This window comes from Accipiter gentilis, chromosome 10 (genome assembly GCF_929443795.1).
Source record: "Accipiter gentilis chromosome 10, bAccGen1.1, whole genome shotgun sequence".
Classification (NCBI taxonomy): domain Eukaryota; kingdom Metazoa; phylum Chordata; class Aves; order Accipitriformes; family Accipitridae; genus Astur; species Astur gentilis.
The window spans coordinates 33,538,342-33,566,079 of NC_064889.1; the positions used below are offsets into that span (position 1 = coordinate 33,538,342).

Consider the following 27,738-nt stretch of genomic DNA (forward strand, 5'->3'; position numbering starts at 1 on the left):
CTTAGGGGTGGATGCTGTGGGTAGGGGCTTGGGTGCAGGTTTATGCTGGGAATTGATGGGTTCCCATTGACTCTTCAGGGCTGGGGGCGGGAGGCAGAACAGATGGGGCTGGGGTAGGAGGCACTGTATGGGGCTTTATCCCAGCTTGGGATGCGAGATGCCAGTGGGGTTGTGATGGGACACAAGGAGCCTGCATGGAATCCAAGGCACTTCTCCAACACCGATGCTGGCCTGGATGCGTTAGTAGTGCAAAGCTCAACTAACATCTGCCTCCCAACCCAGTCCTCCCACATCCCCCTCACCCCACCAGCCCAGCTGCTGGCGGGCTCTTCCCTGCAGGAGGTGGCTGCACACCAGGAGCTGTCGGAGTGCGGTGCCTTGCATTTATCAACCTGCTTTCAGAGTCTCCTGCAAGAAAAGATGCCGGGGAAAGGTAACGGGGTGATGGAGAAGCTGGCTGAGCTCCCTCTTGTCGGGACTGTGTAGTGGATGAGGGACACGAGGGTCCCGCACTGGGGTACCACCCCAGCGGTGTGAAGGAGGAGGATGGAGGAGGCTGGAAGGCAGCTTCATGCCTGAATTATCCTCACACAGTCCAGAAAGCTGGACAAAGAGGGCACAGCATCCCCGGAGAGGGTGGCACCGAGGGGCTGGCAAAGTCAGAGGTTTCCAACCAGAAGGAAAAGTCCAGCTGCGCCCTTGGGGTTGTGGGCTTCATCTCAGGGTGCCATTGGTACTTCTGCTTCAAGCCGGACCTTTGTAGCCATCAGGGCACTTTTTTTGAATGTAAAAAGGACTTTTGTTGTTTAAATGCACAAATAAGGTATTTTGATGATTGCAGAACAGCTCCCATAAGCTGCCTCCTGGCATGGTGGCCCAGACCCAGCAGCAGGCTGGATTTGGGGAATCGCTGCATTTTCCCCCAGAAAAATGTTGTGGGTTTTGTTTTTTAAGACACTGAAGGATTTTGCCAGGAAAACCGAAAACCTGGAGGCGAGCTCTCAGTGCAGCCGCTCACTCTGCAGCCTGAACTCTGAGCTGCTGGCCAGGGCTTTAGCTGGGTTTGACTCCCAAGGGAGAGGAGACATGGCTGGGGGTGGCATGTGTGTCACCACCGATCCTTGCCCTCTGCTGCTTGTCCCCACTGCAGACACCCTCCAGCTGTGCCCAGCTGAGCGCCAGACCTGGGTTTGTCTGTCTGTCCCACGTGTGGGGTTTGGGCTGTGATGGGCGTTAAATGTCCCATGGGATGCAGATGCTGGAGGGTCACGGGTGCGATGGGGGAGCCGGGTATTGCCCTGGGGGTGGCGTTACTGTTGCGTCCCCTTGTCCCACCTGGATGCCGGCAGCTCTGCTGGGAAACGTTTTCCCCATGAAACATTACCGGTGCTGAAATAGAGACCCTCCAAGGGATCCAGCCTGGGGAGCAGCTGGTCCCAGGAGGGGTAAATGAGGCCCCTGAGCTGCCGGGGCGGGGGATACTAATGGCACAGGACTGGCTCAGGGTTTCTGTGCCAGCCCCAAGGCACCAGGTTCCGGGAAAGCTGGTCCCCCAAGCCCGGTCACAGCTGACCATGAAGGCAACAGAAAGGGTTAAATGCAGCTGCTGCTGCTGTCAATGTTAAACCCAAAAGTCACCCTTTTGTTGCCCTGGGGAAAGGGTTTGAGGCAGCGAGGACCTGTTGCTAACCCTTAAGTCTCTCCTTGGGCGAGAGAGAGGCAGCGCTGCCAGAATCAGGCAGCGGCAGGCAGCTGGGGCTGCCTGAGGCTGGGGGAGCAGGATGCGGCCAGCAGGTAATGGACAGAGGGGTGCAAGGTCCCACGTCCCCCATTGCCCCGAGCCCCCACACCGCAGCAGCCTCGGAGATTTGGCTGAGCTCTCCTGCAGAGACAGCGGGTGCTGCTTTTACAGGGATTAAAATGAAGCCCCAAATGCATTTTTTTTCCCTTTTCTCCATTTTTTGGCATCTCTTGCAACCCTGAGGTGCCCTGAGGGCATCTGCAACACCCAGGCAGCGGGTGGCCAGGCTGCCTTGGGGACGGGGGACAGCGTGGGGAGGTCCTGCATCAGGCTGCTCACGGCTAACCACAAGCAGCAGGTTTTTAGGCAGGCTGAAACCTCTCTGGAAACAGCCTTTCCAGGCCCCGGCAGCCACAGGGATGCTGTTGCAGGTGGCTGCAGTGCCAGGTTGGGTGGCAGCCACCCGACAGCCCTAAATGACTTGCTTTTGGGTGGCCGTGTCCCCGAGTCAGGCATCTGCACCTGAGGAAGGCAGGAGGGCAGCGCCTGGGCACAGACGCTGCTGGTACCGGCAGAGATGGGCAGATGCTCTCGTGGGGGTGATGCCCAGCGTTTTGATGGCTCTGAGCCGGGGCACGGGGATGTTCTGGAGCAGCTGCCCTCCATGGCAGAGCCTGAATTGGGCTCTAGCCCCTGCCAGGCCCTGCTGGGAGCCATGGTCCCTCTGCCCGCAGCCCGGCTGCTGCAGAGCACAGGCTGGTTTTGGGGCAGACTGGGCACCCAGCTGGGGGCAAAGGAGACCCCAGCAGGGCCCCTGCCCGTCTTCCCCCTTCCTTTGCTGGATCTGCCCCCCTTTCTCCCCCCAGTCTGGCTTGCTCTAAACCAGTGCTGTGGGATCAGCTGATGCTTTAATACTGGCCCTGGCGACAGCTGGAGGATGCTGCTGCCTGCGGGGGCTTTGCTCTGTGTCACCCCCCCCCCTCCCTGTGACCGATGGGGACCCTGGGGCTGCCCTGAGCCGGCTGGGGGGCACCAGGGGTGGGCAGCTGGCCAGTCCCCACCAGTTCAGTTAGCAAAGGGCTAGAAAATATATAATTTTTTTTTTTTTTTGGGGGGGGGGGGGGGGGGGAGAATGAATCCAACCGCAGCCATTTGCACCCCTCCAGCTTTTCCTGGGGCTGGGGCAGCAGGCAGTGCCCGGGAAGGGGGGGGGGGGGGGGGGGGGCTATGCCATTTTGCGGTGGGTTTCCCCTCCTGGGAAAGGAGGAGGGGGGGGGACGAAGGAGATGAGGGTCTTACCCCCTGCCCTCCCCAGCGCTGGGGCCGGCCCAGAGTGCAAGGGGAGGGGGGCAGGTTTTGGCAGAGAAGGGCTGCCCGCCTTCACCCCCCCCCCTTCTCCCCGGGGCTGGCCGCCAGCCCCGAAGTTGCGGCGAGGCGGGAGGACACACGTCCTGTCCTTCCACCGCCCCCGTTCCTTCCTCCCCCCCCCCCCCGCCCCCTTCCCGGTGCATCCATCCCCGCAGCCCTCCCCACCACCGCCGGGGCTCCTCCCGACCGTCCCGCCCGGGCAGCCCCCTCCGGTGCCGGTCCCGAGGAAGAGGAAGGAGGGAAGGGAAGCGGCGGAGAGAAGAGGGGAAGGGGGGGGGGGGGGGGGGGATGGCTGCCGGGGCCCGGCGGCTACCGAGACACCTGCTGCCACCGGGTCCCCCCCCCTCCCCGTGCACACCCGCTCCGCTCCCGCTCCCTCCTTCCTCCGCTCCCGTCCCTGCCTCCAGCCGCCGCTGCAGAGCCGCCGCCGCCGCCGCCGCCGCCTCCAAGGACGAGCCGGGACCGACGGCGGTAGCTGGACAAATCCCCTCCCCGTACCTCCAGCCCCTCCAACCTCCATCCTACCCCCGGGGGTTGAGGCGGAGAAGGAAAGGGTTGGGAAAAAAACGAGCCCCCGGTGGGACGCGCAGCCCCGCCGGAGCCGCGGGGCATGTAGGCACCGAGCAGCGGCGGTCCCGTAAGTACCGGCAGGGTTTGGGGGGGGCAACCGGACCCTTCGACGGGCTCTGCCGCCGCCCCGGCACCGCCGCCAGTAACTTTTAGGGGTGGTGGTGGGGGGGGGGAGCTTGGGTTGGGGGGGGTTGCCCCGGCCATTTCCCTCTGCCCCAGCATCCCCATCCCCGAGAGCTCCCGCTCCCCGTCCCGGGCAGGGGATGGGAATGAGCCTTAATTCTGGGCGCTGTGGTGGGGGCTTTTTTTTGGGGGGGGGCGGTGGGAGGTAGGAAAAGGAGAGGAGACCTCGCTGGGTGCCATCAGCCCCGTGTTTGTGTGTCCCCCCCCCCCCCGCCCCCAACACCACCTTGCGTAACCCAGCGGCAGGCAGGACACTTGGCGTTTATTTTTGGTTAATCCATATTCGACCTTTTTAAGCTGCGTTTCGGTGCGTGCGTGTGCGGGGCCATCACCCCGGCCCGCAGCCCCCGGCCCGCAACTGTTGCTGTCGGAGGCGCGGGCGAGGAAGAGGAGGGTGATGCTGGGTGGTGGCAGATGAAGGTTGAAAGGAGACGGTGCTTGCCGAGGGTTGCCAGTGCTTCTCCCTCCCGAGTCATCCCCCCTGCACGGGAACAGGGATGGTGATGAGTTGGCTTTCGGGAGGTTTTGCTGCTTTCCCTCCTTTTAGGGGTCTTCTTGCTCCACAGGGGTGTCCCCCATCCGGGCAATGACAAGCCCTGGCCCAAGCCAGTATCCTCCCCGGTGCTCCCCATCCTCCCAGCAAGGCTCCCACCAGGTTCGGGTTCATTCTGTCCTTTCCGTCCATCGGCCCCAGTTCGCTCTCCCCTGGTGCAGGCTGCGCCTTCCCTGTGGTTTGGGGCTCGGGGGCTTTTTTGGAGGGATAAGGTTTCTCTTTCTTGAGCGATATTTTGCATTTGGGGATTTTTTTTTCTCCCCTTCCTGAGGTCAAAATATCTGCATGAGCTCTCCCCCTCTTGGAGCAGGGGAGGGAGGGATCAAGGGAGGGCAAAAAGGAGGTTTAAAATTAGGAGCAAACTTTCCCTGTTGCATTAAAATGACATTTTGGGGGTGGTGGGATGGAAGGGCTTGATCAGTGCCTTTAGCAGGAGGTTTCTGCGAGTGCTTGGTGTATCAGGTGAAGCTATGCCTAGGAAAGGGCTCAAAACCACCCCAAAGCAACAAAAAAACAAGTGCCAAAGCCACTGAGCAGCTCTGTGGGTGTCCTCTGGTCCCCGGGGAGGCTACTGGGAGGTGGCATTGCCCTACTGGGGCTCCCGGCTGAGGCCACCTTCCTCCTACTCCAGCCCAGCCACCAGCCCTTTGCCTGGCTGGAAAACCTCCTTTTTGGGAAGGCCTTTCCCTGAAGGAGCAATTCCGCAGTGCTTGCTACAAAAGGTTGAAAAATGTAGATTTTTTTTTTTTTTTTAAAGTCCAGGGGGGCTTTGCTGTGTTGTGCTGAGCCCAAGAGCAGCCCCGGCTCTGGCAGTAGCACAGGGATGGGCTGCTGCTTCCACCACTTTCTTGCATTTGCCTTCCCCACCCTCATCCCCCCAAAACCCCCACATTTTCCTGCACCCCTCTAGCTCGCTTCTGGAAAAAAATGGGCTAGAAGCGCATGGAGTCAGCTGGGCTGGAGGAGCTGGCTGCTCTTTGCATCCCAAATCCGGCCATTTTGGAGCAGCCCTGGCTCCGACCCACGCACGGAGCCCCTGCCAGCCGTGGGCTCGCTGGCCCTAAACCCTTCCATCCTCCTCCGCAGCCGCCAAGGGCTGCGGCGAGTGGCTCGGCTCCAGCCGGTGGCACCAGTTTCCTGGGAAAGATGGAAATTCATTCCCCTGGTTGTCTCAGCAATGGCTGAACGACGTGATGTGCCCATGCCCACCTCTTCTCCGCCGTTGCCGTCGTGCTCCGGCTGCAAGGGATGGGGATGCTTTCCACCTGCATCTTGGTCCAGTGGGAAACCAGTTTGCTTAAACCTGCCCCCAGCTGCAGCTGGGAGCGGAGCAACCCCTTTGGCGGCAGTTCTTCGCGTCACGGGAGGGTTTTGCTGGCCTGTGCTTGGATTACTTGGTGCTAGAAGAGGGTCCCAAGCATGGGGAAGAGCTGGGTTGAGGAAGAGGAGGATAAGGGCCTGGGATGGGTAAGATGCCAGGGCTGGCACGAGCAAACCCCATCATTCACCACGAGGACCCAGAGTATATTTAAACGTCCTTGAGGAGGGCTCAGCCGGGCAGAGCTGCTGGGAGAGCGGCTCTGTTTGTTTTGGGTGGCGTGTTGCTCCCCTTCCTCTCTGCTCGGGTAGCTGATGCCGGATTCCTGGTGAATTATTTATCACGGGACTAAAAATACTCGGGAATTCGCAGTGAGGAGCAGGCGGCGCGGGCCACCCCGCCGCTGGGCTGGCCGTGCCGGAGCGTGGGACGCTGCCAGCATGGCATGACTCACCCGCCGCCCTCTCTGGCCAAGGGGCCCTGGCTGTGGCCATCGGTGTGGCGTCGTGGCTCCTGTGGCTGAACCGGCTGCAATGTGGGGTGGTGGTGGGGATGCAGCCGAGCAAGGTGAACCCTCCTGGGTGGTGGTGGCTGCTGGGGGTGGATGATTCCCTGCTGAAACCCATCTGGCTGAGAGAGATGCTGCCTTGTGAGCATTGGTACCCGGCCAGGTACCCGAGCTCTCTTGGTATCCATGGGGTGCAGGAGGGGGAGGTCGGGCTCGTGTCCCCTGTTTCTGCAGAGGGGACAGCCCTGGTGCTCAAATCCACACCGAGCAGCTCTTGCAGGGTGCCTAGCCGGGCAGTCATTCCATTTATTTCCTGCGTTTTCAGTCCAACATGCCAGCAGCGTTTTCGCAGTGTGCCGAGGGGCTGTCCCTCACTGCGGCACGGAGGGGCGTTGGGGTGTGGGTCCCCAGGGCAGCCCAGACCCCAAAACCATCCAGGACTTGTCGAGGGGCTCCTACGCCTGTGCCAAGGATGCATTAAGCAACAGCAGCTTTTAATTGCAAGTGACATTTCCGAGCACCAGCTGGCATCTTGCTGCATGGAGCGACACCGGCGCGTGGCTGGTGCCACCGCGGAGGGCTGCTTGTCCCACCCCTGCTGCCCAGTGTGGCACTGGGGTGATGGCCCGGGGGGCAATGGGGCTTGGAGAGGCTCGGACACCCCTGGCCGTAGGTCTCGCCACGGGGTGGTTTTTGCTGGTGGGCTCTGAGGAAGGGGTGAGCTCCAGCACAGGGGTCCATCACCATGTGTAGGGACGTGTGCCCCCCCTGGGGACTGTCACCCCGCCACGCCTGCAGGCTGGGCACCCACAGTCAGTGGGGAATCAGGGATCTGGCAAGGGGAATGTGCCCAAATACCTCCCCAAAACCTGGCTTTGGGGTGCAGCTGGCAGAGATGCAGTGTGGTGGGTGTCCCAGCCACGCAGGCAATGCCAGGGGAGGATACGCACCGGGGGGTAAGGGCAAGAATGGGGGGGAAAGCTGAAGGATGGTGTCTAGGGGGGGACACTTGGAGGTAAGGGGCCAGGTGAGTGCTTTGGTTGGGATTTGGGAAGCAGCAGCGAGGGGACTGGGGCAGGGGGACAGGCAGGAGACCAGCTGCTTCGGTGACTGTGTGGTTTGCAAAATCCCAACATGGGGGTTGCAGAGCTGAACCCTCCCTCAAGGGCAAAGCCTTTAAATATTGAAGGTGGCTGTCAGCTGTGGAGAGAGGCACCAGGGAGCTGCCAGCTCCTCCTGTCACCTCTTACTGCTGTCCCCATCCCTGGCCAAAGTACCGTAGCACTGATGGCTTTTGGAGACGGGATAGGGGTGGGAGGGCAATGGGACTGGGAGGGGGACGGCGGTGGTGGGATGGGAACGGGGTGGTGGTGGGAGGGGGGACCGGCTGGGAAGGATTAGTGATTGGTGGGACTTGGGACAAGGGACATGGCACTAGGTTATACGGTGGGTGGTGGGTACAACCCTGTGGTTGTCCCTCCACCCCATCCAGCCTCCAAAGGACGAGGGTCCCTCTCTCTCTCTGGGGTCAACCCTCCCTGGTGCTGCCCCGGGGCAGTGGGAAGGGCTGGGGCGAGTGGGGCTGGGCGTCCTGGTGGGCAGCTGGATGCGAGGGGCTGTGTCCCATCCTGGCAGGGACGCGGTGGTGGACATGGGCAGAGCGCCGGCGCACGCTCTGCTACTGTCGATGGTGCTGGGCTGCTCGGCTGCCTTCACGGACCTCCTGCTGCCGGGCCCCGAGGAGCCAGTGGTCAACGTGGCCGTGGTGTTTGGGGGCACATCCTACCCCCTGCACATTCGCTCCCGCCTGAGTCCCCAGAGCTTCCTGGACATGCCCCTGGAGATCCACCCCATCACCGTCATCGTCAACAACACCAACCCCAGCACCCTCCTCACCCAGATCTGCGACATCCTCGCCAGCCACAAGATCCACGGCATCGTCTTCGAGGACAACGTCGGCACGGAGGCCGTAGCCCAGATCCTTGACTTCATCTCCTCCCAGACTCAGGTCCCTGTCATCAGCATCAGCGGGGGGTCTGCCGTGGTCCTGACCCCCAAGGTGAGGCGTTCGCTGGGGGTTATTTCCAGGGGTGGTGGGAGAAATGAGAGATTATTAGAGAGAGGTAGATACGGGATGTGAAATGCTGGAGGGCAGAGGAGCTGCTGGGCTGCAGCACAGGGGCTTGCGGGCAGGAATAGGCAGTGGCTGCGGCAGCACGGCCAACCGGGACGGTGGGACATGGAGGGGACTTTAAGGAGGGGTCCTGTTGATGGGACATGGGAGAAGACTTCAGTGTCCTATGGAGGCACCTCCCCTGGTGACCTGTTTGCCATCCCCTCCAGGCTGTGCCCACCGTGGGGCTGGGGTCGTGGCTCCGGGGCTGCCAGGGCAGTGGCAGGGTTGGCATGTCCCCATCCTCCTCCTTCCCTGCCCTGCTGGGGCCGGATCCAGCCCTGAAATGCCCAGGCGGGCAGCTTGGAGAAGCCTCTCTCGGCTGTGGCAGCAATCTCAGGTGCACCACGGGCCGAAACAGGATTTTTGGCTTCTCTGCTCCTCGCTGGCGTCAGACACTGTCACTGTCACTGTCACCTGCCTGCCGAGAAATGCTGGCGGCGCGGCGAGCTGGAGCTGGGCTGGAGGGTGCTGGGCGGGTGGCGATGGGCTGCAGCGATGCTCCCGTCCCTCCTGGGGAGGAGATTTGGGTTATCTCCTCCTGGCTGCTCGTCTCACCCTGTCCAGCCTGGGCACCAGAGGGGTCCCGGCACTGGCTCCTTCCCACTGCAGCAGCCCCTGGGCTGGAGACCCTGCTGCTCCTTGGGGCGCTGGTTTCATGCTCTGCTTTCCCAGAGGTTTTGGAACCTAAACCCCCTGGATGGTACCTTGGCAGCCCTGCCTGCACTGACTGGTGCTCCCGGACCACCCCGAGCTACTGTGGGTGGGTGGCATTGGGTGCAGCGGGTTCAGATGGGTGCAATGGACTCAAGTTGGTGCAGAGGGCTCAGGTGGAGCCCCAAGCGACTAAAAAATATCCATGGCGTTGCTGTGGTCTCAGTGTTTTTCTGCAGCTTTCTCCAGGGGTTGGGTATTTTGGGAGCAGTGGAGGGACCTGTCTGAAGGCTCGACCTCCTCCTCCTCCTCCCACGGGTCCAAGGTCCCCAGCAGCTCCTGCTCCCCAGCTGGAATTCCCTGGGGCTCCCCCTCCAGCCAGATCTCCACCCTTGCTGGAAAAACTACTTTCTCTGGAGGTGGAGGGGGGTCTGGGTGGCAAAACCCTGCCGCCTGTCCGCAACCTTCTGCAAATGCCATTCGCTGAATCATTTAAGACAGAATCAGATCAATTAAGGCTTGCTAATGAGAGGCCAGATGGCCGGGGAGGTGGGCTGGGAGAGAAGGAGCCTTGTGGGCTCCGGCAGCAGGTAGTGTTGGAGCCGGGATGGGATTTAAGCTCCTGGCAGAGCCCTTGCCCCCCTCCCTCTTCTAGTTTAAGGAGAAATTGTTGGTGTCCTTTGGAGGGTGGATGAATTTTTTGGTCAACAACCTGAGAAATGGAGGAGAGGCTGCAGGGCTTGACCCTTTGTGTGGGATGAGGTTCCTTGGAGACCACTAGTAGATCAGTCCAATTTTGGGTGTCTCCAGCCCATGGACCATGCAAGTTCATGGCTCTCTCGAACCCTTCATGATGCAAATTCAAGGTGGCTTGCATGGGTGCAAGAGACCCGGGCCATGGTACCGGAGCAGGCACTGATCCCTTTTCCTCCCGCAGGAGCCCGGATCGGCTTTCCTACAGTTGGGTGTCTCCATCGAGCAGCAAATCCAGGTGATCTTCAAGGTGTTGGAGGAATACGACTGGGGCTCCTTCGCTGTCATCACCAGTCTCTACCCGGGCTACAACATCTTCCTGGACGTCATCCGCTCCTTCACGGATGCCAGCTACTTTGGCTGGGAGCTGCAGGAGGTGATCACCTTCGAGATGAGCCAGGAGCGGAGCAGCTCCAGGACGCAGCGGCTCCTGCGACAGATCGATGCCCAGGTCCTCATCGTCTACTGCTCACGAGAGGAGGCCGAGTACCTCTTTGCCATGGCAGAGCAAGCTGGCCTCGTGGGGCCGGGCTATGTCTGGATCGTGCCCAGCCTGACGGTGGGCAACATGGAGGTGCCACCCGCCTCCTTCCCTGTCGGCCTCATCAGTGTGGTGACGGAGAGCTGGAAGCTGAGCCTGCGGCAGAAGGTGCGGGATGGGGTGGCCATCATTGCCATGGGGGCGGCCAGCTTCTTCCGGGCCCACGGCTACCTCCCAGAGGTAGGACGGGACTGCTGGGCCCCCCCCGCGGCCATCACCGCCAACACCAGCTTCTACCGGTGAGGATCAGGGACCACTGGGATGGGTGTGAAATGGGGGGAAATGGGGAAATGGAGAGGGAAGGGGCAGGGGAGGAGGAGGATGGAGCTGGCAGGCAGGGGGCATGATACTCACTGTGGGCTGCAGCTGGCGGTCGATGCCTCTTGGCTGGTTTTCTAGTGGAGCATCTCCCCAGAGCAGCCCTTGCTTTTTGCTGTGCTTCTCTGCAACCCAGGGTCTCTGGTGGGGGGGGGGGTGTGTGGTCAAAGCTCTGCTTTGCAGTGCAGACGTGGCACCTCAGGGCTGCTGTGGCAGTCTGTGTATCCTCAGTGCCTCCTTGCTGGCAGGGTTTTCTCCAGCTCCCTGCTGCCCCTTGCATAGGGGCTAAACCTGGTCCCCAGCCCTCAGCCCCATGTCTCTCTGTGGGACCTGTGGCAGCCCAGCTGGGGCCAGAGGAGCAGGAGGAGGAGGAGGAGGAGGAGGAGGAGGGCTGTACGGGGCTGGGCTGCACAGCCAGGGGCTTACAGGCACTGTGTCCCACCAGACACCTCCTCAACGTGACGTGGGAGCACAGGGACTTCTCCTTCAATGAAGGCGGCTACCTGATCAGACCCACCATGGTGGTGATCTCGCTCAACCAGCACCGGCTCTGGGAGATGGTAGGACCCGCGGATCCCCCGGGATGGGTACGCCGGTGGGGTGCAGGCAGGGTGAGCCTGGGACCAGGCACAGGCTGGGGTCCCACCCTGGGGCAGGTTGTCCCATGCAAAACCCATGGCTGTTACCAAAAGGCCCATGGTGGGGCTTCACAGCAATTCCCGGCACCAAAGCTCTGCCAAGAGCTGGGGTTTTTTTCCTCTGCAATTTCGCTGAAAAGCCCCAAAAGAGGCAAAAATGCAGCTGCCCACCTCTGGAGAAGAGCAGCCAAACACCTAGACCTGAAACAAGCTGTGTAGAGGGGCGTTTTTTCTAGTTTAAAAGTATTTTGGGTGAAGTTTGGCCAGGTTTGTGCTCACCCGAGCCTGGTGCTTGGGGCCCAGGAAGAAACCCCTTGCCCTGTGGTCAGTGGGTGTGTGGGGAAAGGGATGCTGACATGGGACTCCCCATGGCTGAGCTCCAGCCTGACGATGGTCCAGAAGAAATGAGCCCCAAAGGCATGGGGAGGATGGACATGGGACCCCGTGTGACCCACAGAGCCCCTCGCCGGGGTGACGATGTGCTCTCCCTCGGGGGCAGGTGGGCAAGTGGGACAAAGGCATCATCCACATGAAGTACCCGGTATGGCCCCGCTACGGCTCCTTCCTGCAGCCTGTGGCTGATAACCGCCACCTGACAGTGGCCACGCTGGAGGAGAGACCCTTCGTCATCGTGGAGAACACGGACCCCAGCACCGGCGTCTGCGTGCGCAACACCGTGCCCTGCCGCAAACAGACCAACTCCTCCCAGAGGTGAGCAGCGAGGATGGAGCTCGGCAATTTTGGCCATCTCTCACCGGGCACGTGACGTCCAGGGAGCATCAGGGTGCTCAGAGCATCTTTGGTTGGTCCAACCCATTTTTCCCCGGTGCGGTTTCAGTGGTGATGGCCTCGTGGATCCCTACACCAAGCTGTGCTGCAAGGGCTTCTGCATCGACATCCTAAAGAAGCTGGCCAAGGCGGTGAAGTTCTCCTACGACCTCTACCTAGTGACCAACGGCAAACACGGCAAGATCGTCCGCGGGGTCTGGAACGGCATGATTGGTGAGGTAGGGGTGGGCATGGCTCGGATCCCACCTTCAGCCCTCTCTGGGGAGCACCGCTCACTCGGGGCATGTCCTGACCTGGGGCTTTCCTGCCGGAGACGGGGTCAGGGTGTCTGCGGTGGGACTCTGGGCAGGGGACAGGGGAGGAGAATGGGGAAGGAGTCAGCTGAACACTTACGACCCCACAGCTGGTTGTGTTTGTGTCACTGGTCAATCCTTTATGGTAAAATTAAACAAAAAAAAGACAAAAGTTAAGGTTGGAAATGCCGGAGATGAGGAAATGCCTGGGGAAGGTGGTCTGGGTCCCTCTGTCTGTCCATCTGCCCATCCTGAGACCATCTGCCCCTTCCCCAGGTGTACTACAAGCGTGCGGACATGGCCATCGGCTCCCTCACCATCAACGAGGAGCGCTCCGAAATCGTGGACTTCTCCGTGCCCTTCGTGGAGACAGGCATCAGTGTCATGGTGGCCAGGAGCAACGGCACCGTCTCCCCCTCTGCCTTCCTGGGTGAGCCATGCGTCCCACCGTCTGTCTGTCTGTCTGCGGATTCATCCCATGCTTCCGACAAATGCAAATTAGAAATATTGTCCGGTTTTAATAACTTTTAAGAAAAAAACGCCTTAGTCATAAGGGAAGGAGATTGTGCTGCCAGCTTTGGAGCTTCCTCCTCCCCTCGCCTGAATAATCCTTTTATTATGGAGACGGAGGCTGGGAGGTTTCCTCCTCTTCATTACTTGCGTGGAGGAGGGAGGATGGGGACGTGGCGGGAGACAAGGTGGGGATTTGCCAGCTCTGAGCTCTGCTCTGGGGACCCCTTCTCTGCCACCGTCACCAGAGCCCGTGGTTAAGCCAGGTGTAGGAAACCGCCGGTGCTAAAAGTTTTATTTAATGAGTTCTTAAAAAAACCAAAGATGCAGCCTAGGAAGGGGAGGAGACTGGCCAAGGTCATCCCGAAATTCAGCCTGAGCGCTTAGGCAGGGCTCTCTGCTCTCGGCAAGGGCACAGCGTCAGCGGCCCAGCTCAGCTGGAGCCGGGCTCCCACGCGGGGAGGGTGCGAGTGGGTGCGGGTGGGTGTGGGTGCCAGGGATGCCGTGGGGTGTGGGACACTGCCAGCCTGGGCACATCTTCTCCCTCCTGTCCCCCCCCATACCATGGGGCCCACCCTGCCCCCTGCAAACCCAGGGTCACCTTCACCGGCCCTGGGGACAGACGAAGCATCCCACCCCGGTTCGGCAGGGCCAGGGTCCGCGGTCCCCGTGCCTCCCACGCTAATGAGCCGCATCCCCATCAGGGGAGGCCTCTCCTCCCTGACAGCGAAGGACGCGCTGACAAATGGACCGCGGCGGCCGCCTGGTGAGGGCTCAGCTGCATCCCCACTGCTCCCGCTGCCCCATCCCAGCTCATCCCGGGAAGGCAGGGGCTCATCGCCCACCCCCAGATCCCGGGGGGCTCTCCCAGGGGCTGAGTGGGGTCGGAAGGCTGGTCCTGTGCCCCATGGCCAGAGCCATCACAGGGGACAATCTGCGATCCTGTGGGAAACCCTCCTGCCGATGACCCTGGAGATGGGCAGCACCTCATTAGCCTCTCCCAGTTGATGAAAGCCTGACTTTGTTTAAGCAGGGAAGGCTGGCTGCATCCCCATCTCACAGCATCCCCATTCCCTCCTGATTCCCCATGGATCTGCTCGGATGCAGTGCTGCCAGCCCCCGTCTCCTCTCTGAGGAGAGGCAATATTCAGGAGGATGAGACCCTTCCACTGGGGAGGGCTCCTGGGGGTCCCCAGGGGGCCGTGGGGTGTCCCGGGGGACTGACGGAGTCCCACTTGCCTTGCAGAGCCTTACAGCCCAGCCGTGTGGGTCATGATGTTCGTGATGTGTCTCACCGTGGTGGCCGTCACCGTCTTCGTGTTCGAGTATTTCAGCCCCGTTGGCTACAACCAGAACCTCACCAGCGGCAAGAGTGAGTTGGGGGAGGCGGGAGCTGGGGGGGGGACACACACATCCCTGGGCAGGTTGACAGCTGTCCCCTCTGTCCCCTGTCCCCGCAGGGCCAGGAGGTCCCTCCTTTACCATCGGCAAGTCGGTGTGGCTGCTGTGGGCTCTGGTCTTCAATAACTCGGTGCCCATTGAGAACCCCAAGGGCACCACCAGCAAGATCATGGTGCTCATCTGGGCCTTCTTCGCCGTCATCTTCCTCGCCAGCTACACCGCCAACCTGGCTGCCTTCATGATCCAGGAGCAGTACATCGACACCGTGTCGGGGCTGAGTGACAGGAAGGTGGGGCTGATGATTGGGCTGGGATCCCTAAAAAGTAATAAGGTTTTTGGGGTGGGGAGAACCTGGGGGGGGCCTGTATGTCACTGCCGGCCGATTGGGCATAGGTGGCTGGATGGAAGGCTGGCTGTGGGGAGGGGGGACATGCTGGGGACACGGCAGGGGACATGGACACCATGTGATGCCACTCCCTGGGGCTCCCCATTGCAGTTTCAGAAGCCACAGGAGCAGTACCCCCCCTTCCGCTTCGGCACCGTCCCCAACGGCAGCACCGAGAGGAACATCCGCAGCAACTACCCCGACATGCACACCCACATGGTGAAGTACAACCAGCGCTCCGTGGAGGATGCCCTCACCAGCCTCAAAATGGGGTACGGCTTCCCCAAATGGGGTATGGCTCCCAGAGCTGGCATACAGCTCCTCCAAATGGGATACAGGACCCCAAAATGAACTAGGGCTCCCTGGGGTGGGGTACAGTGCCTCTCAGATGGGGTAGAGTTTCCTCAGCTGGGGTCCAGTCCCCCACAAGTGAGATTTGGGCTCCCCAGGCTGGGTACAGCTCTCCCAGGTGGGCTATGGCACTGTACACCTTCCCGGCATAAGGTATGCCCCCCCCCCCCCCAACAGGGTACAACCCCCTGCAGATGGGGTACAGCTTCATACAGCTCCCCCCAAAAGGGATGCCACCCCCCCAGATGGGGTATGGCTCCCCCAAATGGGATACAGCCCCCCCAGGTTGGGTACTTCTCCTCCAAGAGGGGTTATAGCTCTCCAAGATGGGGCAGAGACCCCCCCAAAGAGGACACAACCCCCTCCAGATGGGCTACAGTTATCCAAAAGGGGCAGAGCTTCCCCAAACCAGGTAAAGCTCCCCAAAACAGGGCTGCCAGCCCCCTCCCCTCACCCTCCCTCCTGTCGGTGGAGCAGAAAGCTGGATGCCTTCATCTACGATGCGGCGGTGCTCAACTACATGGCGGGCAAGGACGAGGGCTGCAAGCTGGTGACCATCGGCAGTGGGAAGGTGTTCGCCACCACGGGCTACGGCATCGCCCTGCAGAAGGACTCGCGTTGGAAGCGGGCCATCGACCTGGCCCTGCTCCAGTTCCTGGGAGACGGTGGGTGCCCGAGTGTCCTGGTTTCAGCTGGGATAGAATTAATTTTCTTTCTAGCAGCTGGTAGAGTGTTATGGCTTGGATTCAGTATGAGAAGAATGTTGATAACACTAATGTTTTCAGTTGTCGCTAAGCTTCTTGTTAGCCCTGTCCCCACCCTCACTCCACCCCTGCCCTGCAAATTAACCCAGGGACCAGGATTTTGGTTCCCAGATGCTGTGCAGCCTCCACAGCTCCTTGCAGGATGTCACCGAGGGGCTTCTCCACCAGTTCCTTTCAGGGGATGTTAAATACAGCAGCATCTCTCCAGCTGGGTGTTGGGGAGGGTCATTCCTTCTGGGGTCCCTCCTCTTCCTGCAGGCTGTAAAATCCCAGAGATGGCCAGGAACAAAATCTGAGGGTCAGGAGGAGAAGCCTAGGAAGGGGACAGTGAGCATGGCTGGCTGGCACATGGGTGGGGGACAGAGACAGAAGAGGGCTCTGGAGAAGGACAAGTGACTGGTGGGATGCTCAGGCCAAGGGCAACAGCAAGGACTAGGTGATAACAGCTCCAGGGGCTTGGGGGTGGCTTTCCCCTCCTCCAAGTACAGTGGGGTGGGGACGAGCAGGGGCTGTGCTTGGGGAGATGATGCCACGGGGAGGCATTTTCACCCCCCCCTCCACCACTGTGTGTGTCTGGCCCCAGGCGAGACCCAGAAGCTGGAGACGGTTTGGCTGTCGGGGATCTGCCAGAATGAGAAGAACGAGGTGATGAGCAGCAAGCTGGACATCGACAACATGGCCGGGGTTTTCTACATGCTGCTGGTGGCCATGGGGCTGAGCCTGCTGGTCTTCGCCTGGGAGCACCTCGTCTACTGGAAGCTGCGTCACTCCGTCCCCAAGTCCCACAAGCTTGACTTCCTTCTGGCCATCAGCAGGGTGAGGGATGCTGCCGGTGGCTCTCGAGGGGCCCAAATGTCCTCCCGCGGTGTCACGGGGATGGGCAAGGCTTGGTGGGCATCGTCCCTTTGACCCTCACGGGAGGGACTGGAGATATTTGTGGTGATGGGAGCTCTTGGCTGGGGAGAAAAGCCAGGTTTTGGGGAAAGGGCTCAGCCCTGGGAATGACCCCACATCTGTATTAACATCCCTGGGGAAAGGGGTGACGGAGGGTGGTGTCACCCACCCTGGCAGTGCTGGGGATGCCAGGGAGGGGACATCGGTGCCGTCGAGACATCTCAGCCTCAGCAGCGTCATCTGGGCTCGGCAGGGTGTGTTCATGGGTGCAGGACCCCACTGACTTTGCTGATGGTGGGTCCCCCCCCCTCTTTTCTCCGCAGGGCATCTACAGCTGTTTCAGTGGGGTGCAGACGCTGGCGAGCCCCGGGCGGGCACCCACGCCCGACGTCACCGCCAGCTCAGCCCAGGCCAACGTACTGAAGATGCTGCAGGCGGCCAAGGAGATGGTGTCGACGGCCAGCGTGGGCGGCTCGCTGGAGCAGGCCACCCGCACCATCGAGGACTGGAGCAACCGCAGCGATCGCCTCCAGACCAACTTCTCCCTGAGGACACCCCAGCTCGTGGTGCAGAACAGCACCGGTGCCCACCGGGCCCCCTCCTCCATCCCGGCCCCCGCCGAGAGACTGGGGAGAGCCTACGCTCCCAAGGGTGCTCCCCTGGGGCTGCCGCTGCCCCAGTCCATCCCCGTGGACTCCCGGCTGCCCAGGGAGGAGAAGTGGAGAGGGGCCAACGAGCACGTCCCCCGCCTCCTCCACCCCCAGAAATTTCAGGGTGGCTGCACAGGGGATGAAGCCCTCCCGGGTTTCCCCCACCTCCTGGTGAAGACCTCCCCGGGGGCGGATTTTGGGGAGCAGGTGCTGGTGGGGAACCACATTGGGGCTCCCCTCCCACCCCCCACGTCCCCCAGGGACCTCCCGCCACCGGACATCTACAGGGAGCACAAGCGGCCGTCGGGGCGGGGGGACCGGCTGCAAAACCCCCCCCAGCTCCAGGTGGATGGGGGACAGGGGGGCTCGGGGACACTGCCCCGGCTGCTTTCGGCAGCGGAGAAGAGGCGGGAGGCTCACAGCCCCTTCCTGCCTCCATCCTGCCCTCGCGGAGCCTTCCCAAAAGCCGCCAGGACTTGCAGAGCCAGGGGGGAGACGATCCGGCCAGAGGTCGCGGTGATGGAGCGGGAGAAGCTGAGCTGGCGAGCGAGCTCGGTCAGGGCACCCGGGGAGCGGGGCGAGAAGCGACGTCCCGGGGGGCTGCGACGTTGCGGTCCTGCCCGCCTGCCCGCCCGCGCCGACGTACCCGACCTCTTCCCCGAAGCCGAGGCCGGCTACGGCTGCGGTCCCCGCTGCCCCCAAGCCACCGGCCGGCTGGCACCACGCTCGCCCGTGGCCAGGCTGCCGTCCTACCGGGAGGCTTGCCGGCAAAACCCCCGTGCCACCGCCACCGTGCCGGCGTGCACGCCGTATGCCTGCATGAACTCGTATGCCAACCTGCCCCTCTACGTGGGCCACCTCTCGCGGGGGTCCCCGCCGCCCCGTGAGCACCCCGGGGTGCCGGCGGGCTGCGGCCGGGGGGCCGGGCGCTGGGACAGCGGCTGCAGAGACTGCGGGAGGCGCGGGGAGCCCTCCTTGCTACGGGCGGTGGGGACGGAGAGAAGGGACCCACTGGTGGCCCGTGGGGTGACGAGTCCTTGTGCCGGCGGGTCCTGGCGGCGGATCTCCAGCCTGGAGTCGGAGGTGTGACGGGGGGGGGGCCGGGGGGTGTCCGCACCCCTCTGCCTGCCCTTTGCCCGGGTGTCCCTGCGGGCCAGCCAGCGGCTCCCGGCCGGGCTCCAGCCTCCCGGGGTCCTGCACCGCCGGCAGCGGGATGCTCCAAGCGGCTCGGCGGGTCCCGTGCGCTTTGGGGGGTCAGAGGAGCGGGGGGGGGGGGGCTGGCGCGCCCTGGCTCGGGCTCTCCCCACAGGCAGGGCTGGCATCGGGGTTGCCAAACTCATTGCCGCCGTGCTGCCATCACGTTTTGGTTTCATTCAAGGGACTCGAAATGCCATGTCCAGGTCATTAAAGAGACATTTTCAACCGGCTGGGGACCGTTTTTCCGTCCTCTGGCGATGAGCCTGGGACTGCCTTTGGCTTTACCGCCGTCATGGGGATGCTTGTGGTCCTGTGCACCCCCCCTCGCTCCCATCCCTTTACTGCTGAGGCCCGCCACAGGCTCATCCCACCAGTGGCAGCCATGCAAAGGAAAATGGCAATTCATTAAACCGCGCTGAGGGATAATTACTTAGGAGCCATCAGCCTGTGCGGAGGCTGAGGCTGAGCACTGAAGCCGGAGTTACTGCACCCTGCTCGGGTTTTGGGGTGCTGGGCACAGATGGCTGGGAGCTCGGGTCACCGAGGGATGCCCCCACGGCTGAAAACCAGCAGCCTGGCAGGGAGCTGCAGCACGGCAGCCCCGGGAAGCTGTGCTGTGGGGGAATGAGAAAGGGAAAAAAATTCTTCCCACCTTCCCAGGGCTGATGGAGCCATAAATCAGGCGCAATAGATGGGCCGGGTTTAATTCTTCTCTTGATGTACATGTCTAACACAGCCCTTTCCCTGCAGGGCTGGCGGGGGCACGGGCAGGGGCGGCTGTGATTCACAGGCAGCACCGGGCTGGGGAGATGGTTTGGGGGAAGCAGGACCTGAGGCCACTGGGGCCACAGGGCAGCGGCCATAGGTTTGCCGAGTGGTGTCAGCCCCATCCCGGGGCTATGTAAAGCTGCCCATGGCAGGCTGGCAGGCTGTCCCAGGGAGATGCCAACCCTCAACCCCTCTTTCCAGCTGGTTCAGCATCACCTGCCTGGATGAATGTCCCCCCAAGAAGCTGCTCTACAGCTCCGGTGTATTTTATTTTTTTTTCCTATTCAAAAGCAGCTGTTAGGGTTGCTGGCAGCCACCGAGCAGCCGGGGCCAGTAACAGCGAGGGGACGATGGCAGGGACTGCTCCGGGACACCCAGCCCTGCCTCGGGAGGGCTGCAAAGCCCCCGGGGAGTTCAGGAAGGACCTGGCCACGTGTGGCCTGGAGTTGAGAGCACTGGCAATGTCTGTCTGTCGATCCGTCTGTCAATCCATCCACCCATCTGTCTGGGGTTAAATCCAGCCAGTGCCCCCCCCACCCCCCCCCCACTCCCATCCCCCAGCCTGGCTGCCATCACACGCCTGTGCCAGCGCTTTAATTCCCTTTACTTATTTATCATCGCAATTGTGTCTTAATTGCTTTGGCAGCCCCTCCAAAGCCTTGTAGCGAGAGAGGGAGGTGCTGGTATATAAACACAGGCCATAAATAAATAAACCCGGTTGAAGGCAAGGGGATCCTTGCCAGGCTGCCCCAGGCGATGGCACTTATTTGCCCGGGGCAGGTCTCCCCAGCTGGGTGCCCCAGACACACCCGGGGGTGACAGTCTGGTCCCCAAGAGGCTCCAATGTGGCCTGAGGAGCTTTCCCCCAAATTGTGGCCTTCTGGCACGAGGAAGCCAGCACACACAGCTGCACCTGCGGGTCAGGGTCAAGCCTGAGCCAGGGTTGGGGCTGTGAGAACAAAAAGGCGTGGAAAAGGGAAAAAAAAAAAAAAAAAATCAAAAATCCCCAGTCCACATTTTAAATTAATTAGTGATGTCCCCGGTGACTCAGCAGAGGCCAAATGGATTTGCTTCATGTTTTATTGAAGGGCTTTGCTGCAGGAGGCTGAGGGCAGTGAGGGACAGGGGGACGGGGGGTGCTGTGGGTGCTCCCAGGGGAGGTGGCCCCAGGGATGTGTGTCAGCACCCCGCTGTAAAGCCAGAGCCGTCCTGGGTGCCCCATGCGGCAGCCCAGCACCCAGGTCCCCTGCTACCATGGTGGCATTTGCATAATCATCTTTACATGCTAATTGGGATGGAAGAGCACCAGTTTTCTCCCATTCCCAGTGCCGGGTGCTAAATGGGTGCTGGTGGGAGAGGAGCCAAATGGGGCACAGGGGAACGAGCAGCCCAGAGTGGGTGGGAGCTGGGTGACCCCCCCCTCCCCAGGCCAAGGAAGGGCTGAGCTGTTTCTGCAGCATCCCCTCGTCCCGGGGTGCACCAGGGACAAATCTGCAGGGAAGCAGTAGCCTGGAAGCACCCTCTGACCGGACTTTCCAAAACAGGGGTTGGGTAGTTTAGTGCTTAACAGCCACTGAGGGATATTATTTCTTTTTGGTGAAATTGTCTAATCAATCACTTTTTAATTCAGCCGGCTCTGGCACCCGTGCCGCCCTGGGACACTGCAGCCTGCCATTTATGAGCAAAGAGAAATATGGCCAGCTCACTGCTGGCCACCCGCCTCTGGGGCTCAGCCCCACTGGGAGGGGGCAGGCAGTGGCCCCCCCAGATGACAGGCCTCCCCCAACACCCCCCCCCCCCCCCCCCCGCCTCTGCCGGCTCCGGCATTGCCATGGCATGTATTAGTTTCACTGCCCCTATTGCTCAGGATTGAGACCCATCCTGCTGAGGAACGGGGCAACAAGGCAGGCCAGCATGGGTCAGCCGTGGGGAAGAGGTTTCCAATGGCAAGGACACATTGGTGCTGCTTATGGGGAGATGGTGGCTCTGGTGAGGGTGGGGGCAGCTGGTTAAATCACGAATGGTACAACCAGAAACGGTACAGGGCCAGGAAAGTGTTGGTACCAGTACAGGGATGGCAAGGTGTTGCCATGCCCATGCCCAAGGAAGCTCGAGGGAGCAGCACACACAGCCACCTCCCGGTTCCTGCCTCCTGCCAGGGCAAAGTCGTGGCACAAAACCAACCCCAGGGTCCCATCCAACCCCCAGCACCAGCCAGGGCACAAACCCTCCAAGCCCTGCTCTGCATGGCCAAGCATCACCTCTCCCAGGCTGGGGGGAGCCCTGGGGGCTGCGGCACCTTAGGGAGGTGCCGGCTGCTGAGCCAGTGGAAGCAGCCCTTCGTCCCAGCACAAAGCTGCCCGGGCATCGCTACGGGCTGCTGGCAGCTCCCATGCCGACAGCTCCTGGGGTCAGGGCCTGACTGCCCAAACCCATGTGGGAAAAAGGCCTGTGAGCATCTTCTCACAAACCTTTAAACAGCTAACACCCCCACCCCCACCCCCCCCCCAGCCCCAAGTGACACGCTGCTCCTTGGCAATGTTCAAGCCTCATCTAAACTTGCCTCTCAGGCTCGAGGTTTTTGTTTTTCCTTCCCTGGCCGTTGCTCTTCGAAGTGCTGCAAAAGACTGAATCCATCCCCGATGCCAGTTTGATCTCAGATTTATAGCCCAAGCCCCGAAATCCTCCGCTGCTTGTGAGGTCCTTCGAGAGAATCACAGCAGAAAGTGTTTATTTCCATCATAAAGATCTGTTTTAATATTTTAACATAAATCAAGCTGCGCTTTATGGTGATAATAAATTTGTTGGCAGAAACTGCCTTTGCAGCCCGAGGCGGTGGAGCAATTCAATTTGTTTGGTTTTAAGTGTAAGGAGGCATAATTGAGAAAGGGAAAGTACAGATGTTTTAATTGAGTTTGCAGCTACCACCCAGAGTTGCAGGAGGCTAATAGAGAAGAAAAGGTGAGGGTCTCCATTAGCCTCTCCGCTTGCCATTTCTCCTTGGCCCGCAGCCCCATCAGTCACGGCCGTCCCCTCCAGGAATAGCTGCTCAGAGCACGCATGAGAGGAGGAAGCAGGTGGAAAAAGAAGCCAGACTAAACCAGATGTATAATGTGCATTTTATTGTTTTCAATCCCGTTTTTTAAAAACTAATTACAGCCAGGACAAGCATCACGTGAGAATCTGTAATAACGAACTGTTAGTGTTGATAATGGCCAAACAAAAATGGACTTATTTGTGATGGGCGAGAGGAGGGAGCTCCTGCCCCGCGCCGAGCCCAGGTCACCTAATGTCCCCCGCCAGCCAGTGCTGGCTCTGCTGAGCCCTCCCCTTCCCGCTTTATCCAGTAATTTTTAAGGCATTGCTGTCATGTTTTATATGAAAAATGGTCTCTCTGCCGTAGAGCTTCTTTCCGTTAATCACCCCAATTCCTCAGATAGATTTGTTTTGCTGCTGTGCAAGGACAGCGGGTGTCTGGGAATTTGTGGTTATTTATTTAAGAAAGCACTCGTGCTCCTCGGGGACCAGAGTCCTTCTCGGTAAGGTACCACGGCAAAGGCTGGGGCCAGGATGGGAGCCCTCACCGCACCACTGCATCCAGAACTTGGATGCAAGCAGCTCTTAGAGCCAAGGCCCCTTAGAAGTCGCTGCCACGCACCGTGCCGAGGAGGAGAGGTGGTCACCCAGGCCCGGGAAGAGAAGGCACGTCTTTAACTGTAAGAGATGGCAGGAGAGGGTGCGCCAGGCTGGGCTCCCTCCCTCCTCCCACCCCAAGGAAGGCAGGTGGGAGGCTACCCTGTATGAAGTAGGGGGAGGAAGGGAGGGAGACCAAGGGCAGCGCTAAGAGGGAAAGGGAGGATGAGAGGAGATGAAATAACGGAACAGCCCCGTTCTCCGGCTGGCACTGAAATGTGAAGGCAAGAGATTGAAATGGGCACTTGAAGAGATGGAGGCTGAGCCAAGTGCCTTGCGAAGCACGGGCAGCCTAGGGCAGACAGTGCAGTCAAAAGGCCTCAGCCCCCTCCATAAACCCACACCTGTGCACTTGTGTAGAGGAACAGCCCCTGCAGCCTCTCCAGCTTTCCAAAGGCTAATTTCATCAGTATTAAATTCCTCCCTCCGGCTCTGCCCAGCTCCCAGCTGCCTCGCAGGTGGCTCCCAGCTCAGCTGCCCCATGAATTTGCCCTCCAACATACCTCTTCCTAAATGAGACACCAGCATCAGCTACCTGTAAAATAACTTGTTAATTTGGCACCGAAGATGCCACATCAGCTTCTCCGGAGCACTTGGGGATGTTTAAACTCACTAGCAAGGGCTGCCAATGCCTGTCTAGGATCAAGCTGGAGAGGAGGCAAACAGTCCCCCTGGATCCTCTCTAAGCAGCTCGGCAAGGACACAGTAGCGGTGCTCAGGTTTGAGAGGTGCAGGTTTTTGCGTTAAAAGCCATGAAGTGTTTTTATACAGCTCCAGGTACTTGCATATTCCCCCAGGAGGAGCACTTCAGGTCATATGGAAACCAGAAAGTCCTACTTGAAAACAGAGCTTGATTAAAAAGAGCTGCAGTTCAAAGCCTGCTTTAGCAAGCGGTGACACTTAATACTGCAGCAAGTGCAGAGGGCAAGAGGATCTAATGTAAGTGACATGCACCTGGCTTTGAACCTGCTTTAATAAGGGGGTGGGGGTTTAAAATTTTTCAGGTGAAAACTTTTGAAGTTCTTCCTATTATTAGGAAAACCCATATGATCTTTGCCCAAGGGTCTCAGAGCACAGGACCCAGTGCTGTTTGTCACCATGTGGTAGTACAGTGACCACCAGTAGCCTCAAAAGCAGAGACTCACCTAGAGCACAGGCAGCCCAATTCTCAGATAAGCTGAGCAGCACCAGCCCAAAGCCCACCTTAACCCTGTGCAGAAAGAGAAGAGGGGGGGATTCAACGCCAGTTCCAGGAGGTTTCAGTTTTTGTTCTCCTAGAGCACTTGGGAGCTCTGCTCCTGCAGGCAGGCAGGGCTGAGCCAGGGCACTGCCGCTTCCTCCTGGCACGAGCCCATTCCCTTGAGTTAACACCCACCTTGTTTCAAGGCTAATTACCCAGCACAGGAGGCTGGAAACGCATCAGTGTGCAGAGCCAGAGCTCTTACAGGCCTCACACGTGTCAGGACTGGGTAATTAGCACCTCCCCAGCCAACACAAATCCTGACCACTGGAGTCAGGGTCTGGCTGGTTGTATCAGCCTGGTGCAAAGGTAAGAAAGGGAGAAGGGCTCTGCCAGCTGAAGCCACTGAGCTGCATGCAGGAGCCAAGGGAAGCAAGGCTGCAGTTTCCTTTCCAGGGGTGAAGAGCTGTATCCCTGCATGCGTAGGGGCATTGCTCTGTCCAGCTGGGGTTGCCACAGCACAGGAGAACAGGATGAGAAGTGTGAATGTAAACTCCTGGGCTGGAGAATTCCAGCTCTAAGCAAAAGATCTCAGATCCCAGGCAATCCGTGGTGCACAAACAGGTTAATGCCTCTAGAAAAAAAAAAAGTAACAGAGCACAAAATTATTTTCTTCTGAATTATGTCTACTCCCACCCTAATTTCTTCCTTCAACTGGTACAGGAGGTTGATTTGAAGGGTCTCAGCAGAAAGAAGAGACTCAGTTCTCCCAAACTCCTGCCAGATTCTGCACAGCACGTCCCTGCCTTTGGGAGAAGGGACATTTAGCCAATTAGTGTAGTGAGCAACCAAGGCTGTCTGCTCTCCTGTGTGCTGAGACCTGCAGCACACAGAGAGCCACTGCAGGGACAGAGAAAGTGATGCTCCAACAGAGCTGAAGGCAGAAATGGCTGGACACTGGTTAATCGTGCAGGCTGCCAAGGGCTCAGCCCCATGGCTTTGTATAGCGGGTCTGAGAACCAAGTTGTAACAAGGCTGAGTCCACTCCATCCACACCCAAAATGGAGTGAAGAAAGTCTGTGTCCAGGTCTATTAACCTGTGCCACCAGGCCAATGGCCTGGAAACTTCCCTTCATGCTGCCTCTCCCCCCACTCCACAGTCCCAGAGGGGGAGCTGAAATGCTGAAGTCTCTGGAGCGCAGGAGGGAGCGTGCCGCTACCCCCACATCAGAGTTTTGACTCACTCAGGACAATGTTTGCAGTCACAAACACAAAGCAAGAAAAGCCCCATATGAGCACAAACACAATCCAGAAAGTGTGCCGGAAAGGGGAGAGGTGCTTGTTAACCGTCCCACTGCCGAAGACCAGCTGAGTGTCCTTCCGACTGCAGTACGCGAGGAAAGCTGGAATGAGATACTGTATCCCGTTCCCAGCATAGGCTCCCGTGATCCCCACCAAGGACTCCAGATCGTGGGTGCAGAAAGCCACCAGCACTGGGGGAATCAGTGTGATGGCAGGAAAGACAATCCTATCCACCACCCACGGGTAGGTCCCTCCTTCTCTGTGGAAAAGGGTCTTCCAGTTGTTGCGCAGGGTCACTGCGATGATGGGGAAGTTGGTGCTGATGGTGAAGACGGGGAAGAGGCCCAGGAAGTAGCGAATGAAGGCAATGTTGATGATCTCACAGTTGGTGAAGTTGAGCGTGTACATGTCCATGAGGGTATCATTGCGGAAGCAGTAAATGGCAGTGAAGGACAGGAGGCTGTAGAAAGCCAGGATCAGGATGTAATCGAGCAGCACGAGCTTGTTGACATGCTTCTTCTTGGAGATGGGTGTGATGAGGGATGGCAGGGAGTGCTGGCACATGAAGGAGTAGACGCACACCCCAAAGAGATTGCGGATGCCCGATAGCTGGGCCATGGACGGGTGACCTTCAGCTTGGCCTCTGCTGATGCGGATGAGGGCCAGAATAATCATGAGGATGAAAGCTGGAGAGAGAGAAGGTTTCAGGTCAAGCCCAGGTCTGCACTCCCCACGACCCTCCTCCCATTGGCACCAGCAGTCTTGGCACCAGCTCTCTCTCCTGTTCCACAAGAGCATCTCCTTATCTCTGGAGAAGGTGGTACATCACAGGCAAGGTGCACAGGAATTAATCACGACTCGCTTTCAGTGCTAGTCAGCAGATAAGGGAATGGACTCAGGACTGCCTTTGGCAGGCATCTCCCTCCAGTCTCCTTCCCACAGGGACTCACCCTCCCACCCCCAACAGCAAACAGTTGCTCTGGGCCCTTCAGAAATGTAACGCTAACATGGGCTGGCTAAACCCATCACTCTCAAGGGTCTCAGTCCATGGATGCTTCTGCCACACACCTTCGCTAAACATCACCATTTAAAAATGGCTTAGAGATGTTTGAGCTTTGACCTCTAAAGGAAGAAAAGATTAAACCTGGCTGCAGTCAATCCCAGTAATATTCCTACACATTTGCAACTGGACTAATGTTTCCAAGACCTCACCTATGTACACAGGCAGATGCACAGGAGCAGCAGCTACTACCAAGCGTTCCTGTTCCTGCGATGTGTCAAGCACGATAGAGCAAGAACTAGCCAGCCATTTCCTGGGCAGGAGGAACAGGCTGTCTGTAGTTAATCCCAGGGTGGAGAAGCCAGTCTGGAAGGGACTAAAGCAGCACTGAAAGACTGCTATTAAAATTCATCACTTCTAGGCACAAAGTCTGCATGTCTCCCCTTCACTTATGTCAGGGAAAAGCCTAAAAACATTTTACAAAGCTTATCACAAAATGCAACATGCTATGGACCAAAATGAATTGAGGAGATTGGGCTAATGCCCTTATTTACTCCACTGGTGGAAATTCGAGCCAGAAGCAGTTACTGCTAGACTGTTATTCCTAGCATGGCACATAAAACCAGCAGAAAACTAATTCTGGTGTCACAGAAATCACATCGACCTGGGAAAGATGATCATCAGCTGCTGGAGTTAACAAGAAACGGGAAAAAAAACCTGCCTGGCAGGGCAGCGAGCAGCAAGATTTACAGTCTGGTGCTGGCAATGGATGGGCCGCTGTAGCTTGCACAGAGCCGTCTCCTGCACTGGTTTGAGGCGTCGGAGCAGAGCTGTGAATTATCAGGCAATGAAAAAAGTAACAAAATGCTGAGACTACTACTATGGACAACTCTGAATGTCATAAATATAAATACAGAGGAATTAAACAGAGCAGCACACAGTCCTGCGGCCAAGCCCATAGGAGGCTGGCCACTGGTGCTGTGAGCCGGGCAGGCTCACGGTGGGGTGACAAGGACGCTGCCTTGCTCTGTGCCCAGTACTGCTCCGCCTGACACAGGTGGCTGGAGTTGAGAAGCCCTGCCAGGGACGGTACTAGGAAAGATAGTTACAGACCAGTTAGCGAACGCCGTCTCTTCTGTCCACAGCAAGCCCAGATTAACCTTAACTGAACATCGCCTCCTGTGCACTCCCGGCACTCTCCAAAACCCAGTTTCTCCTCTCACAGCAATCCTCCTTTTCTTCC

At 59.4% G+C, this 27,738-nt stretch overlaps 2 protein-coding genes across 6 annotated transcripts in view; one reads left to right on the top strand and one right to left on the bottom strand.

The window, feature by feature from the left end:
• Window positions 1–3,380: 3,380 nt before the first annotated feature.
• GRIN2C (glutamate ionotropic receptor NMDA type subunit 2C) lies at window positions 3,381–18,768 on the top strand. The gene is made up of 13 exons (XM_049813361.1): window positions 3,381–3,746; window positions 7,877–8,300; window positions 10,006–10,601; window positions 11,126–11,240; window positions 11,818–12,029; window positions 12,157–12,325; window positions 12,677–12,830; window positions 14,157–14,282; window positions 14,371–14,600; window positions 14,808–14,968; window positions 15,525–15,712; window positions 16,395–16,627; window positions 17,029–18,768. Exons 2-13 carry the CDS (start codon window positions 7,893–7,895, stop codon window positions 18,442–18,444), a joined length of 4,008 nt encoding a protein of 1,335 aa, XP_049669318.1. The 5' UTR covers window positions 3,381–3,746; window positions 7,877–7,892; the 3' UTR covers window positions 18,445–18,768.
• Window positions 18,769–22,422: 3,654 nt separating this feature from the next.
• TMEM104 (transmembrane protein 104) overlaps window positions 22,423–27,738 on the bottom strand; it is a 45,043-nt gene continuing 39,727 nt past the window's right edge. For all 5 annotated transcript variants that reach the window (XM_049812318.1, XM_049812319.1, XM_049812320.1 and 2 more), the window contains one exon: window positions 22,423–26,181. In XM_049812318.1, the coding sequence (XP_049668275.1) occupies window positions 25,421–26,181 (761 nt within the window). In that variant the 3' untranslated portion in view covers window positions 22,423–25,420. The remainder of the gene's footprint in view (window positions 26,182–27,738) is intronic.

What these genes read in the sequence shown, in the direction of transcription:
- GRIN2C (XM_049813361.1), top strand. Translation starts at nt 7,893, where the DNA reads ATGGGCAGAGCGCCGGCGCACGCTCTGCTACTGTCGATGGTGCTGGGC. An exon ending in AGCACCGGCTCTGGGAGATG is followed by an intron (nt 11,241 to 11,817) that starts GTAGGACCCGCG and finishes CCTCGGGGGCAG; the next exon opens with GTGGGCAAGTGGGACAAAGG. An exon ending in GAACCTCACCAGCGGCAAGA is followed by an intron (nt 14,283 to 14,370) that starts GTGAGTTGGGGG and finishes CTGTCCCCGCAG; the next exon opens with GGCCAGGAGGTCCCTCCTTT.